The sequence below is a fragment of the Plectropomus leopardus genome, chromosome 20 (genome assembly GCF_026936395.1).
Source record: "Plectropomus leopardus strain MGB_pleo_1.0 chromosome 20, ASM2693639v1, whole genome shotgun sequence".
Classification (NCBI taxonomy): domain Eukaryota; kingdom Metazoa; phylum Chordata; class Actinopteri; order Perciformes; family Serranidae; genus Plectropomus; species Plectropomus leopardus.
In genome coordinates, this window is record NC_142195.1 from 4922061 (window position 1) to 4939679 (window position 17619).

Consider the following 17619-nt stretch of genomic DNA (forward strand, 5'->3'; position numbering starts at 1 on the left):
GAGAGGCCCAGAAAAGGAGCAACACTTTAATGTTTAAAAAAAAATAGCTGAGAGCTGGAATGAGGCAGAATAGTTTCCCAGCCCGGCCCTCTTCTCTTCTTTTCTTTTTCTCCCTCACCCTCTCCACATCTGCTGCACTCATGTAAACCCCTGTGGCTGAGAGAGGAGAGGCCCCTCCATTCTCCACCTCTTTTCCCCCTACCAGAGCTGACTGTAGGAACTATCAAAACATTAAAAAAAGAAAAAGGAGGAGGGGGAGGCAGAAGAAAAAAAAAGCTGAGAAGTAGGAGGAAGGGAGTGAGATCCCTTGGTGGTGGGCAATAAATCACAAACACTCTGGGAGCAACAAGAGCCCTGCCTCCATTGCGGAGCCCCTCTTCAAAGCCCCCTTGAGCATGCAAGTCCCTCCCAATGCCTACCCCCCTTCACCCCACGCCTGCTTCAGCCCCTCTGTCAAGCCCCCAACCCCGCTCCAGTCCTGATCCCTTTGCACACTATCCGTTGCACAGACCCTATAGCAAGCACAGGGGCTCTCTCTCTCCCTTACCCGCAACCTCAGGGCCCCTTCTCTCCACCCCCCTCCCCTCTGCGTCTCCCACAGCCCAGGACACAGAGACTTTTCTTCTCCCAGTGCTACATTCACACTCGCTCCAGGCTCTGCGCTGCCACTCAACCACAACACAGCTATTCAACACATGCCCCCTTCATACAGCTCCTCACTCACCCTGCAAACCACAGCAAAGAATTTCACAATCGTACCACAAAAGGGCAGAAACTAGAAACCTGGCAACTACAGCTGCTCTTTAGGTGAGCAGAAAGCCCTTAAGCGCACACTGGTGGAAGCCGCAGTGTCTTTAAAAAGATGCATGTTTTAATTGCAGTTCAGAGTTGCGGCCTGAGCAGTAACGCTGATTCGAATTTCAAAAGGGGAACTTTTATACGCGGCCGTGTTGAAATTCACAGACATTGGACAAATGGGACAATGGAAACAAACTAAATACATCTTACTTACATCACTTGCTGAAAAAAAAAACCTCTATAACTATAATTACAGGAAAGAGCACTCATTTACTGCTTATAGGTGCAGTAAAGGAACAGTTCAACTCTCAGCTTGTTTGTCATCTCACACAAAGCAGAATAAAAGATCGATTTGATCTCTTGGTGTCTGCTATAGAGACTGATCACGTTTAGCTTAGTGTTTCACTAAGGTAGGGTAAGAGTACTTGCCTACAACTGTCAAAACGGCAAACGGAGACTCTGAGAGCTCCAACTTTACCACATTTGCACATTTACTCACTGTATATTGTATATATTAAGGTAAATATATAAAATATAGGCCTGGTGGTTTTAGAAGTAGTTTTGTGTTTGAGCCAAAGTATTTCTTGACCACAAAAATTCCTGTGCACCTCAGTTAGTTGAAACATTATTGTGTACAAAAACCCAGGTAACTCAAGGATACTGATGACAAGCTAACTAAAACAAGTAAAATATATAGGACCGCAAAATCAGAATTCAATTCTTAACTAGCTTGCAAGATATGTAGAAAATCTGATAACATTGTCCAATAATGTGAGGACAATATGACTTACAATAAATACGTAAATACTTAAGTGTGCATATTTGCTATACAGTTTTGGGTTTTTTTTGTCATTTATTTTTGCTTTAATATGCACACTGCTGAGACCAAGCATTTTAAGAGCCCATATCCACTGAATAAAAAACGAAATAAATTATTTTGAACATGCATACTTTTACTGGCCAAAATATATGCATATTGCGCATTTTTTAAGAATTTCGTGATTTAATCTCATTGTTAAAAATGCCATAGTGATTAAACATTCTAAACTTTCTTGTCATGGCCATTTGGGTATATATTATTGAGTTTACACGATTCACTTGATTGCCCCATGAAGTACATAGTAGTGCAAACCTGCTTTGTTGCACAAAGCATCATAGATTTCAGAGTTTAGAAAGGGCACCTGAGTGTACCATTAAGTCCCTGTTCCAAACTCTGACACCTGTCCAACACAGACGGACAGCACAAAGCCATAAATGACGCAAGAACATGGTAGAGACTCTAAGCCTTGTTTAACATTTACCAGCCAGTGTGGTAGAACAGCTTTCTTAGATTTACTCGCCAAGTGAGAAACCTCCCTCATTTGGAGCATGACAGGCATTAATTTCAGACAAAATTAAACTATATGATTCACATTTCTGGCAGGCTTTTGCAATGTGTCGATTGTGCATGTTCCTGTCGTAATGATGTGTTTAATTCTTTTCTACCACTTGCCTGATTGGCCTATTGAGTTTCTAGAGCTATCCTGATCTGGCATTTTTCCTTCCCTAGGTAATCAGGGATATTGTTGGGCCCTGGTATTTTTTGCTGTTCCCCCCCAAGGCTTCCAGAGCAATTTGCCTTAATCGCCAGTATATAATGATCTAATCATCTTTCTCAACACTGACAAGGGAATCATATTCCCTAAAGATGTGGCTTTGTGGAGAAACACAGATAATATCCACTGGTAACATATGGCTGGCAAGAGATGCTCTGGTGTACTATAGCCTGGATAAACGCCAACATTGTCCTCTGGGACTCAGCTTGGTTCACATCCAGTGCAGCTGTACAGTTCAGGGCAAAGCCACTTGTTGTCAAAGACTGCAACTGTTCTGCAAAATCAGCATCTTTCTCACACTTTAGTAACCCTAATCCAAGCCGTTTTGTGATCACGTGACCAAAATTCCCAACTGAAGTCGCATGATATCTCCATAACTTTATTAAATGCTTAAGGCCACAATATGTGGCTGAAAGCTCTGGAAAATCGAGCAAAATAAGATTGAAATTTCGATCATCAACATTAAAATCAGGATTGGCGATTTTCTCTGTTTTTACATCAGAGGGAAAAAAAACACTTCAAACACTACATAGCATAGATGACGTGAGAAACAACTGAAGTGGAAAATCTTCCCCCTACCCTGAGGTCAGCAATGTGACAACATTTTGCCTGTGTAATGATTAATATGAACACAGACCATGTTGTTGACAGAAAAAATACTGTTTGTGGGCTATGCTACACAAATGAAGGTAAAGCAAGGATCTGGTAGCTTGACCAAACTGACCATATGGCCTAAGCGTGACACAGTTTCCAAAACAATATGGTAGTTGTATCCTGCTTGGAAACCATTTCGCCAATCTTTTTAAAAGATGAATTCTAAAATCTAAATAACAGCTGTCAAGGCATGAAACCTATGATCTGCTGATTTTAACCACTCAAGAGTTGATAGTCTTGACAATGGCATAGCTGTCAGTGGTAGAAAAAGAAAAAAAGAAAAGAAACTGAAAATTGAATCAAATTATTAGCTTAAAATAAACAATGCATCAAATCGTGGATTTGGAGACACGTGACACCCTTATTAATTAACAATTTGAAAACTTGAATATGGTTCACTGACACGGCTCTTTTCAGTCCTCCATCACCTTGATATGCAATATTTTGATCCTTAAGCTACATAAATTCTCACTATGTCGAGACTAAGTGTTGTTTTACGCAAAAGCAAATGTAAGCAGGTAAGCTTTACAAATTGAAATCTGAGATGTGACAAATGATACAAATTCATTCAACAATAGCCAATTCATGGAAATACATAAATGCTATCACTAATTCTCAAATATGGCTAACTTCATGTGTCATAGTGCATAGTCATAGCAGAACAATGAATAATTTGCCAAAATATTTGTGAAACTATAGCTTTTGCTAAACGTTACTCAAGGAAGTCGAATATCTGTGTCAAAAACTGTTTCATTGTGGATCAGACATAAACCACAATGACAAATTTCTAACTACATGTCTTTCAAACTACATACTGCAGTGTTTGAATGTGTGAAAACTGTTGGAAGAAAAATTAGGTACCTATCAGCTACAAAGCATTATTGGTTAAGACCCTGCAACACACTTCTGAGGCACAATTTTAACATCACTGGGGAAGTTTCAAGTAATAAAATGATTCTGCAAGAAATCTGTGTTAGATTTAGGGGGATATATTGGCAGAATTGGAATACAAGAGAATAAGTATGTTTTCTTTAGCATATATTGACCTGAAAATTAAAATTATTGTGTTTTCGCTACCTTAGAATGAACTATTTACATCTACCTAAGGAACAGATCCTTGTCTATGGAGATAACCATATTATATAACGCCGTGTTTCTAATGTAGTCCAGAACTAGCAAAACAAACACTGGCTCGTCAGAGTCATTCGCATTTTCATGTAGGCCACGTTAGTTAGAAGCCCCTTTGTGATGGTGTGTCGTAAAACATTGATTTGTAACGTGAAATTGCTTTACTTAGTGTTTTAATCACCAGGTCTGTTAGTTTTGGAGAGGAAAAGACATCTGTGAATAATTTGGCTCCCGCTGAAAACCTCTTAAACGATGAACACAGATGGAATTCTACCTGGGAGACATTTCAACTGGGTGCAAACTGCTAGATGCCATGAAATCCCCCCCCAAATCTTAATCACTGGACGGTTAAATAATGTCTTAAACAAAAATAAGTGGAGAAATAAAAATCTCATTATGGGAACATGTGATGGCAATTTTTCACTATTAAGATCTAATAGACCAAATGATTAATCAAGAAAAAAAATGTCAGATTAATCTTTGATGAAGGTAATACTTCAGTTGCAGCCATATTCATTTAAAGTTCTGTACAGTGGTGTAGTGGGTTTTCACTCACCTTGCTCTGAGTCGGAGTCTGCCTCTGTCCTGAAGGCACCTGGAGCAACAGGTAAGGGTCTGAGGGGCCTTGGCTTGGGTGTTGGGGGAGAGAGCCACTTCTTCCCAATGAACTCGACATATGTCCCAGGGAAGTCCCCTTTTTCCTGAGTGGTTTCATTGAAGCCTGGCAGCCAGCCAATCTCATCTGGCCTCTGTTCCAGTCCTTCAGTGTACCCAAGAGCCACCAGGGCTCCTTTGCTTACCAACAGTATATCCCCCACATGCAGATTGATGTCCTCCTCCCTCTCTTTCTTGTAGTCATAAAGCGCTCTGTACTGATATCCTTCAGCACTCATATTGATCACTCGGTGTCAAGGTGTTCTCTTTGAAGATTCAACAGTTCAACAAACAAGTCACTTTTCAGGTTTCTCAGACTAGTGTTTAGTCCAGGTACACATTTGTTAGTTCAAATAGTTGCAGGTGTATTCTCTGGCAGTTCCTTGAAGACAAAACTATCTAGCTTGTCTTCATTCTTTCACAGTTCCCGTCTTTTCTGAATGATTTGCAGTTCTCTTGATGCGTTGCCTCACAGTATGTACCCATCAGTGAATGGCCTGCGGCTGTGATCTTGAGAATGCTATCCAGACCTGTAAGGTGAGAGTGAAGACCAGTTGCAACATATTGTATAAGACAATTACAATATTACTGACACTCAACACTCAGATGTGAACTAAACTTCACAAGATAAAATCATACATAAAATATTACAAGACAGAGTGACAGATCTGCAGAAAAGCCAGTGGATTTATTTATGTTCCTACATCATATTTGCCTTTACTCAATTATTTACAGCATGCACACGTTTTGTAAAAGTTATTTTTATTTAAGAACTTAAATACTGTTAGCACTAAATACTACCTATTGTACCTCTAGTAAGGCATTTGGCAAGTTTGTGGCTGCTCATATTTTCTTTGGAGTTGATGCTCTTGCAGTCCTTTCATTTAAATGTGACAGTAAACCCGTTGGTTAATGTTTTATTTATTATTTTGTAATGTAATAGTTTATGATCAATTGCACTACTTCTCTTTACAGCAACTGGTGCAAGATGACAATAAATGACAATAGTAAAAAAACATCTGACTCCATTATTTTCTTACAACAATAATAATATCAATCATTATTATTACTTATTTATTATATACTCTTTTTTTAGTGTTACTAACAGTTTCTGGCACACTGGGTCAACCTCAGGGCTGCTCATCCAACCCATGGTTGCTAACATTAGCATTATCCGCGACAGCTTAAATTCACCACGCTGCAAAACTTACGAAATACGAAATAACAACATCTTTGGAATGTTTGCAAAACATGTTGGGAGCAAGCTTGTGAATATGGAAAGCACTACTGCAGTTTTTGCAACAGTTTTTTTTCAGTTTTAAAGAGCCAAACGCTGTAGCATTGCTGGAAAAAATGTCGAGGGAGCAGAATGGTTAACAGTTAGCTAAGTGAGCTAGCGTCAACTTGCTAACGTTATCGGTAAACGCTAGCGTCAATTAGCTGAAAGCAACTAGTAAGTTACACTTACGAAAAGTTTCTTCCCTGTGTTGCCTTTTATGAACAAGAGAACATTTGTCTATAGTAACATTAAAGTAAAGATAAAGTTTTGGAACATAGCAGAATAATTTGGGGAAGAAAATAAATATGCAACTTACACAAAACTATAAAGTAAAAACATAGCGAACGTGACAAAACCGAAATGTAGCCACCAAACAAGTTGCATGGTTTCTTAAATTCGCACTTTTAACACCAACATTTGCGAGCTAAGTTAGCGAGCTTGGACGGGAGTACGTGACATACCGAGCATGCATAGATCCACAGGGGAATCCAACCAGTCCTTCCCACGCTTCCCACTTCGTCAAACTTCACAGTTGCGGAGTACTATCAACAAAAAGCAGCCCTAAACACATCCTTTAACTGCACGGTTGAAAACAAAACTCCACCGCTTATGCTTAAATCCGGTTTAACGAACAGTACAAACTGTAACAGCACCACAGCTTCGTCGACATAACGGCACAGTTTCTCGGGTCGTCCTGAACAAAATGCTCCCTACAACGCCGCCTCTGCGGCCAACAAGGGGTAAGACAAAGCATGGCCGCTCATTGGTCCGTTTCTCTGTCAATCTCTACCGTCACTCGATTTGGCCAATCAGCTTCTCGCTAGAGACGAACACTCCCCCGTCCATGTACTCCTTGCACGCAGCATGTAAAAACCTATGGAAATTACATAACTTTCTGCACGCAATCGAAATGCTAACCCAAGTCGTTTTGGTTCTTATTATCAGCATCTGCTCTCTCACTCGACGAGAATTGCTTTCGCAGAATCTAAATGTAAAGATGATATCATTTTATACTATATGTGATATCCTAGACAAGCACTCCAGAGAGCATCTGCAGAAAACTTAGGTGGAAACAAAATCCTGGTTTCTTTTTCTAATTCAATACTTTAAAAAGCTATAATTGTTATATCATTAAAAAAAAACAATAACTTGTATATTAAATGAAGCTTAAATAAAATAAAACCCATAACACAGTACAGCAGGGAATGAAACATACAGCTAGGACTCTGCACGCAACCAAGTTATTTATTCAGCCCATAGTTTTAACTTTCTTTGTTTCCTCTTATAAATCATTACATGTTCTCAGCATGTTAAGTCTAAAAACCTTACACAGTCTCCATCTGAGGCGCATGACGGTGAATGTGGGTGGCCTAATTATGGTCGGGAAAGAGGGCTGGCTTCCAGAAATCCCCTATCAAGTATAAACCCTACTGTCCCGGCTGTGCTAAAATAGGCTGTAAGCAGCTTTGTACGAGCGTAGGCCCCTTTGAGTGTTCTGCAGTCAAACAGGCATCAGTGGCCATCACCACAGAGAAAAGAGGAAGGAGAATAGAAAACAGGAGAATTGGTTGTGTTGAAATCAGTCATAACTAGGAACTTCTAACGGTTGCAGTGATGTGTTTGGAAACTTTGATGAAATGTACCTTTGACGTCTTTTCATCAAAAAAAAAACAAACACATAGCACATATGGTGCAAGTTTCATCACCACACTAACCTCGCAGTTATCGTTAACTGCATCTCTTTCTATCATGGATCCACTTATGCATTTGCACTGACAGATGATTTAATTCTCTTGAATGATACACCAAACAGTATCCAGCACATAGCCACTGGATATTACACTCAGGATTTATAAAACTGCTGCAGAGGATGGAAATTAATATTTGAACCACCAGACTATATAATCCCCCACTCTGCCAGCACCTCACCCCCTGATTAAATAGCCAGGCTCTGGTGACCCATCTGCTGCCCTGCAGATACCCAAACTGCACCTCTGGTAGGATCGCTCTCTCTGCACCCACACACATTTATTGGACTGGACTTTGTTCGTATTTTACTGACATAAAACAAAACTAAATCAAACTTCCCATAAACTTGGTGTGCACGCTAGAACATTGCACTAACAAGTAGGTGGTGTTAACACTTGCTGAGTTTATAATAAGCTGGTTATTCTTCAATCAGAAAGTTACTCATTGAGTGTTTTTCATCTTCTATAACAAGTGTGAGTCTAAATTTAGCACCTGTGTTTTGGTGAAGTCCTGAACCTGAAATGCAATCAATCATAACATGACATTTCCATTATTTTTCATGATTACTTCTAAAAATGTCCATGTCTGCTTTTTGTTTCTTTTTATTAGTGGCTGAAATGCACATACTTTTACTACTTACTTAGTTTGCTTATTTCAATGCAAACTAAACCAGTGTCTATCTTTGATGTAGGTTACTGCCATACTGTGCCGAATACAGGATTGTAATTGGACACTAGATTTGTTTATGGCAAGAATATTTTGTGGTCGTAATGTTTCCTTTTGGACTCTTCAGAACAATTTCAGAGAGGAAATGTGTGTTCAAGCTATAACTTTATACTGTAATTGCACGAGCAAGGATTTAGAAGGCAGTTTCCAAACCTTAATAAAGCTGAAATTTGGAAGCTCTCACTTATGCTTGAATTACAGATCAGCTTCTTGGAATTTTGTCATCTGATCTTGCCTGGGTCCAGACCTTCGAATCCACCCACTCCACTGAGTTTGGGATGACCGATTCACATGGAAATGAAGGTTGACAAGTTGAAAATTCTGCCTGATATCAGGCAACATCTGATCATGATTTAACATTTAGTCCTCCTGTTCTGAGAAGCTGTTTAACAGATAAAAGTTGCATTTATTTATTTTCCTGCTTAGAAGTATTTAAGAAGATTGATATCACTTTTATATCTGTCCAAAATAAAATCCCTGTAACAAATTGAAGTGAAAATACAGCCAACCTAGTAATATACAGTTTCTCCAAAATACAGTAAAACAACATAAATCTTGATGCTTTTAGGAGTCAATATCACAGCATATGCCTAAACCTCTCATTCTACTGTAGAATACTGGAATAAATTCAATACTAATATACTGCTGGAAGTAATTTGCACGAGTGAATCTGTGAAGCAGCAGTAGGATGCTGGCAACTTCAGCTGCCAGTTTACTGCAGTTTTACAGGAAAATGTGCAGTCAGCAGTCAGTTAGGAACTTTAGACATGTTACTTTGTCAATTTATGTAAATGTGGACGAAACTAGGCCAATACATTCCTCCTGTTTCTGCATCCCAGCTGACAATTTTTGATTCTAAAAATGTTCTGAGAATGGTACAATGCAACAAATGCAATGTTAGCCGACAGGTATAACAGTGGTAGCCATCCTATTATGTAACTCTTAGCAAGACAGTAGACTCGCGAATTTCCCAAAATGTCAGTTCACAAACACTCTTGATTTTACAGATACATTTTGTTTTTATCATAGTGCTGCCAAAGGCCTTTTTCAATGTAAGAATCCCTGAAAAAAAATTATTTTTCAAAATTATAATTCTTGAGCTTTCTTAATAGGTCATTTGAAAACTCACTAGATAAGCATTTTGATGTACGTAATAGATGACAAACATTTCACTGAACAGTCCTTGAGGTCTGCAATACGGTCGGGCCTCCTCAGCTTTTATCATGCTAATGTTCAAAGTGTGAAGTGCTTTCAGACCACCGACTGTGCCGTCCAACAGTCTGGAATAGGTCAATGAATAATGTCACAAATGTATTTAAAACATAGACTAAAGTTAAATTATATATAGTTTATGCAGAAAAGTTATGTGGTTTCATAAATACAAACAAAAATTGAATGTGAGAACTATTCCTTCATATGTATAACCATGCAGAAAGTTTCAGCATATATACTTCGTAACAAAACATTGCAAATTCTTTACAGGATGAGATTTTGTAATATGAAAAAAATATGTGTGATGCAAAAAGAAAAAAAAATCCGAACTCCATCTGTCAAAGTAGTTTTTCTTTGAGGAGTATAGAGTGCTGCATGTGCGCTCAAACACTGAATTAAAACTGCAGGTATGTGGCAGAGGGCTCCTTTCATGTTGTGGCAGTGGGACCTACTTTTTAAAGAATTCTTCTGCATGGATTGGGCCCCTTAAACCATTAATCTATGCAGTGTTTTCAGGGCTTTAATAATGGCTAACTTTAGTGTGTAGAGCTCTCAGGCTTTTTACCCCCCACACACACACACACACACACACACTCTATTCACTGATTCTTTTACTTTTGTGAGCAAGCTGAGAATTCTCACATGGGTAACCCCATAATGCTCACTAACATAAGATGAACTTGTGAAATGCATCACCCACCGACGCATATTTGAACAAAAAGGAAAAAAAAAGATACTTCCTCCTTATGCTGTGGTTCCCCATTACCACTCAATAAACCCAGTCACCTTCACGCTGTATTTACCTCTTCTGTGTTTAGTTATGCGTTTGTATTCAAGTGCCCATTATTCAATGAGAGGAATGCGACAAAACATTCTAAAAACCATCTTGGAATTAACATAAAGTCTGAAGCATCTCTGAAGATGTAAGCATCTCATTTCTGCCCAGTGAGCGGAAACATGTATAATGAGTAATTACCTATTTAGCATGTCATGTTTTGTATCAGCATGCATTCAATATGTGCTATTTGGACATTAATGAGAGCGGCTCACAGGCTCTCACCCAAATTATTATATGCTCCAGTGATGGAGTGTTAATAAGTATACTTACTTAACTGCACTCCCATACTGCAACTGCATATAACATACTTGTGCTTTAATAGAATACTTCCCCTTTATGAAACTTTATACTACAACTCTGCTCCACTCTACACAGAGCATGTATTTTACGCACCTCATCCCCTTCCAGTCTAGTGAACAGAGGAATCATATGCTGCATTAATGTGATGTCGGATGGTCATAGTTTTCAAGTTAGGAGGTTGTTCTTTTAACTTCGCTGTGCTCATATGCTTTGAAGAGGATATGTTGTGTTTAAACAAAAGGTTGATAGCTGTTATATATAAATATATATATATATATATATAATTTATTTTTATATAGTATATATTTTTTATATTAAACATGTACAGGAATTAAGATTAACACCATATTACACTTGACATGCGATCAAAAATTTCTATATAACGTGAATTAATAAAAAAATTTCCATTGACCAAAAACTGATTTTTGCCCGCCATGTTTATTCATTTATGTCATCAAGTTAGCAACTCGTGTTCTAAAATAACGTTGTTTTCAGCATTAGTATACTCTCCTGGCATTCTTTATAGTTAAAAGTCTGGCTACTGGAAACAAAATAACAAAATATATAGTTTTTTGCTGTCAACCCATGACATTGTTTCCATGTTTTCTGCCATTTCTGCTGCCTGAAAATGCCACACAAATGTCACAACTCGGGAACTTGGCCATCATGAAAATTTTCCCAATTTCTTACTACACTACAACTTTGGAGGGTCATTCATGTGCTTGAAACTCGGAAATACGACAAATATGATATTTCCGAGGAGCACGAGAAGGAAGCAATATACCATTTTCCCACCATAATTAGCGGGTGTACAGGAGTTTTTCAAACACATGTGAACAAGGTACGATTGTGGAATGGGAGGTTGGTGGCAGAGTTGTCTTGCGTTTAAACCACCTTTGGGGAGGTAGTAACAGCGCTGAAACAGTCTCTGTATAAAAAGGACAGCCAGCAGAATGGGACCATGGGCAGGATGGGTTTTGTGATGTTTCGACAAGGTGTTATGTGGGAGATTTAAAACGCAGCTAGTAGCAGTTAGAGGCCAATTCAAAGAAAAACAGCGGCTGCAAATGTCCCCATATTGGGAAAACAATCACAGAGACAGTAAATGACTGTTATGCCATTTTTATTGTTTAGTAAGTGCTACCGAAGAACATGTTATATATCACACCACAGGCAGACGCTGTTGTGTTAAACTCCCACACTGGAGCGGAATGATGCTGCTGTTGTTTGGTTCGTGTAAAACTGTACAGAACTAATAAAAAAGGGACTTTTTAGCATCCCAATCATGTGACCTTCGTGTAAAAAGGTCTTGTGATTTCTTGTGCTGTTGGAGCACCACGTACACTGTCATGCCTCTCCCTGAGCAAAGGAAATCAGAAAATGAAAATAACAAAAAGAAGGCAAACCGGATTTGTAAAATAAACTAATAAATAAAAAGATATATAAATGAATAAAAAACTTAAAAGATGTGTGACAGAGACATAAATCAAGAGAGGAAGGGTGGGGGGCTGGGAGAGACAGCTTCTACATAGGGCCCTAAATTTGGTGTTACACCACTGCCAGTAAAAACCATGTATCTCCAGATGTGTTGATGTTGAATGTTTGTGATCAACAGAATGGTTAAGTGTCCCTTTATGTGTTGAGAAAATTCTTCTTCTTAAGATTATTAAATTCTTTAAAAAATCCTCTTTGATCAGGCAGAAAATGCATGGTCACAAAGCCGAAAACAGGCTGTTTTTACAACTTTTATACACAGTTCTCACAGGACAGCCATGCTTAAACATGAGATGATCTTATAGAATGTGATACATTGCTGAAGATTTATCTACCCAATAGGATATAAATGAGTTCAAATGAGCACAACCTGAACTATCTACTGCAATAAAATGCAGCATACACTTAAATACAGCAAAAATGTTCATCTAAAAACATCAGATAGAATAGGAAAACACTGAGAGGGAACATTTTACTACACAAAAAAATACTTTAATTTCTTCCTCCTCTGCATGCTCCATTAAATCAACTCCACCACACTGAATTTCTTATCGATATATTAATATATACATATAATATATGCAATATTCTTTGCATATCAAACATGTGCAAGAAGAACAGAAACTTTGTAGTTTTCAATATGAAATTCTAAACTTATTTCAACTTTCCACCCGCTTGACCTACATTGTGTAACTGTCATTGTCGGGAATTCATCTTCATTAGTGCAACTTTTCTCTGTACTTGATGATTTTTTGCCGCTAATCCCTCATCCTGCAATTCCTGAATCCTCTGCAGATTCTTTGACACGGGGCACAGACTCGTCTATGTGCTTGTCAGTAACAACATTCCTCTGGTATGAAAGAACGCTTCTCTCTACTCAACCATCAACTCATTAGATGTGGCAGACAATGACCTTCTTCTCTGGACTCGTCCATAAATCATAGTAATTAGATCATTTTTTACTAATAATGTGACTGCATCTGAGTTCGCAAATGTAGAAAGCAATGATACATGGGAGGAATATCATTATATTGCATGTCTTTATGATTCATTTAGACCACTGTTAGTTCATTATCAACTGGCAAATACTTCCTCACCTAATCAAAAAAACTTAAAACTGCAATAACATTTAAGTTGAGTGCCATAAATGGCAGTTCTGCTAATGGCCACTAGCAGCTGACTCAAAAGGTGAGTCAGTCCCCACAGGCCCCCAATTTAAAATGCCCTACATTACAGCAGAAATAAACATGTTTGCAGCTTGGTACAAAGCACTGTTTTGGTCTTTAATGCTAATTTCAACATTCATGACAAGTGTATGGGGGCCGATATTTTTTAGATTTGACATAAATCTCCCGTTTACATTTTATTAAGGCTTAAAGTTTCGCATATATAAGGGGAGGCCACTTTTAGTCAATAGTGTCCTCTACTTCTCAGTCAGCCGATATGCCAAACCCAAGGCTTCCAAATAGGAGTCCACAAACTAATGGGTGAAGTCATGGTAGCTACTACGATTACCTTAACAGTCTATGCTATTTGTTTCTTACCACCTGATGAATATGTGTCCAATTTTCACTCTCATTTTAGCTCCATTATGTTTACCAGCTAGTTGCTAACTGTCTGCAGGTTGGTGCTGAGCAGGTAGTGCACAGTATAGCTTTTTTAGAGCTTTTTGTTGTGAGAGTGACATGCCCAACAGAAATGGCTGAGCCCCTGAAGGTTCAGTGACTGGGCCTTCTTTAAATCTGCTTTACTCATATCAGTACATGTATGCACTCTCTCTCCTAATTTAGATCAATACATTTCTCATGTTGAGTTGCCGGCAGTTACTTTTGCAAACACATAAAAAAAATGAGTCATACCATTTTTAGGAAAGGGCCTTTTCAGTTTGAAATTTTACGAATGCAAAAATACGTAAAATGTTTATTTCTATTGTTTTAATACGTAATGATCAATATTTTGTTTCAAATTAATAGATTCTTGTATTTAGGGTGGATATGCAACAACAAATCAGGATTGAGTTCCATTCTCAATAATCTTCAATGTGTATATTTGGGGATTGTTTTGCACTTTTTCCCACTTTGCACTGCAACTGCTACACTACAGTTTTCAAGATCAGATTGCACTGTATCGTATTGCATTATGTCGCTACACATTGAGTTGCTTCAAATCGTATCGTATTGCATCGCATCGCATCATATTGTATCTCAGATATTCATTTTTTGTGCTCATATGGTAATGGATACTGCTTACCAACATTTGTCAAAATGAATATTTTGAAGGTGTATTATGAGATCAATGTGTGGACAACATTGAACCAACCACAAATATGGACACAATATATGAAAAGTTAAGTTAAAGTAAGTTAAGTCTGCATGATTTTCATTTTCCACTTCTTATGTAATTGATGCATAAAGCTGGTGGTGCATTTCTGCATGTGTCTGTAAATGCACCTTTGGCCCTGTCACATTATTGTTATGCTGTGAGAGCTCTAACTGGAACACTCAGGATGCAGTACATGTGACAATGTTACACTGTGACAGTAGTTAAGTCAAATACTGTGTGACCTTCTCAGCACCCACAGTAAAAGTGCCGCGATGATTCTAAAGGTTGACAGGTATCGTTTCTTCATGTAGAACATATTTTAAATGTTGCCAAGCTCAAAAGGAATTGTGCATCTTTTGAGAGATATACTTACTTTTGATGACTGTTGTTTTTGGATTTCAAACAAATGCAAAATAGATATTGACCTTTCATGTAAACAGAAAAGATTGACACAAAAAACACTGCTGTAAACTTTTTAAAAAAAGCAGTAAAAAATACATAGGAAGTTTATAGACGGCCACATGTCAGCTGAGCAGGGCTCCAAAAATCCAGTAACTTCTGCCTTGCATTAACAAGATGTCTTGGAACAATGCACTGCAAGGTGATTAATGAATAATGTTGGCAGGCTGTAGTGGAGACTTCTGGGAAATCAGTGACACAGATAAAAACCTGAAATGTCATCTAAAGTGAATGTTTGGACAGTGTTTCCCGCTCTTATTCTGTCTTTCTTAATTCTCTCACTTTCAGAAATGTCACAACAGGACAGCCTTCTGTTTAGTGTTGTCCTGAAACCAAAAGATCAACTGATTAGTCTTCTTACGCCCTTTTGAGATGTACTTTTTATCTATAGAAACCCTCAACACATCAAGACTTCCTGCTGCTGTTCTACTGAACTTCTCTTTTTATTCTTGCTATTTCCATACACACACACACACACACACACACACACACACACACACACACACACATATATATACACACACTTCCTCTCTTTCTCTTTGACTCTCTCTTTTTTCCTCATGTTGTTAACGCTTGCCTGGCTGGAACCTTTTTTTTTAAGTTCACGTCTCCCCCCATCTTTTCTGCATTCTGCAGGAACAAGAGGCGCTGACATGTCACATAAACAAAGTAGGAGGGAAAAAATGGGCCGCATGATGTGGAGGTACAGCTCGGATAAAAACACACAGTGCCAACTAACGCTGCACTGGAGGGCCCCTGCGTTTGATGTACGCGCACGGAGAACACTGACCTAGTTTGGCACTGACATGTTTATGGCTGATGAGCACAGGCCAGTGATTTCGCTTGCAGAGATTGCAACCTTGCTCCAGGGCCCTCTCATTTGGAGCACTTGGGCTTGAAATCATTCCAGGAGAGGAGACACGATTCTCACTGGGTGAAACCTGAATATTCCTCCTCCATGTAAGCCCCTGCGTCTTCTCCTGCTTTCTCTGCTTTTTTCTTATCTCTCTTACATGTTTAGCATGGCTCTAGGGATGTCTGTCTGTCCGTCTGTCTGCCCACCACGCAGACTAAAATATCTGAACAACGTACTTCCAGGATTTCCATGACGTTTTGCACAGAAATTCATGGTCTCCGGAGGATGAATGCTAAACGTTTGTTCCTGAGAGAATGAATTCTAATGACTTTTCTTGTAGCGCTGATAGCAGATCAAAACTCTGCCTGTCCAGCATGCATCTACAGTGTACGTTTTGCCTTATATCAGACAGAATTGTCAACTCGTTATACGTTGTTTGCGTCTTCAGTCTGATACTCCCTTCACTCTAACACACTTCCATAAGGGAAGGGGCGGATTGATTTTCCCTAACCAATCACGAGAGACCAGAGCATGTGAGCAGAAGGATTTTGGATGGAGATCAGAGCGGATATTTTAATAAGTTGGAGTGTTACCTTATCTCCTGTTCCGTCCCTCCCCCATTAGTAGCGGTACTGCTCACAGCATGACTGTGAAGCATGCCCAACTCAGAATGCATCTGTGTGCTGCACATACACATTTTCCGTCAATAATTGGCTGCTGCAAGCTCGACAGCAGAGTTTACAAAATACTTTCAAGATGAAACTGAGAATTCATGCAGTTGCAATCTTACTGTAACTGTAAATGCAGTTTTTCCCTCCTTTTTTTGGACCAGGGTTAGCAGCAAGTGATTTAAGTGTTGTGGAGGGAAATCTGAGGAGCAATATTGAGCGGAGTGGCCTGGAGTGGCTTTGAGCGAGGAGCGGAAATTCTCACCACTCCACTTCTCTCATTTGCTCTGCTAGAGAACAGCACATCTGACTGAATCTAACATCACTGATGTGTGAGCATGCCAACACACTGGTTGCATCAGGGTTTTAAGAGTGGAGCAAAAAAAGTAAAATTAGATTATGGTGAGAAGACATGTCAAATTTGAATGGCCTTAATGTCTACCTTGTATATAGCAGTCACCATTATTGTTAGACCTTCTAAGTGGTTCTGGTGTTCTGACCATGGACTGTAAATAGTAATGGACGTAGCTTCTGTAACATTGGGGCAGCTAGTAGCGCACCTAGTAGAGCAGGCTATGAGGTTGTGTCTTTGCTACAGTGGATACAGGGTTGACTCCTATTTCAGGCCCTTTGCTGCATGTCGTCCCCTGTCTCTCTCCCCTGACATGCTTAAGCTGTCCTATCCAAAGCAAAATCCAAAATAATAATCTTCAGAGGGAAAAAAACAGCTACTGTTACGTCACCCATTGGTTTGTGGACAACCGTTTTAAAGCCTCAAGTTTGACATTTTTTCAGTCACCATCTTGGTTTTTTCGAACCATAATTGACCATATTTGGGCAACAGGTTGGCCCAGTGGAGGAACGAGGGTTGATCTGACTAAGAAGCC

General features: G+C 39.0%; 1 protein-coding gene across 1 annotated transcript in view; it reads right to left on the reverse strand.

The window, feature by feature from the left end:
• pik3r1 (phosphoinositide-3-kinase, regulatory subunit 1 (alpha)) overlaps positions 1–6816 on the reverse strand; it is a 28035-nt gene extending 21219 nt beyond the window's left edge. The window contains exons 1-2 of the mRNA XM_042508856.2: positions 6570–6816; positions 4732–5359 (exon numbers count right to left, since the gene is read on the reverse strand). Coding sequence (XP_042364790.1) covers positions 4732–5068 — 337 coding nt within the window. The 5' untranslated portion in view covers positions 5069–5359; positions 6570–6816. The remainder of the gene's footprint in view (positions 1–4731; positions 5360–6569) is intronic.
• Between the last annotated feature and the right edge of the window lie 10803 nt (positions 6817–17619).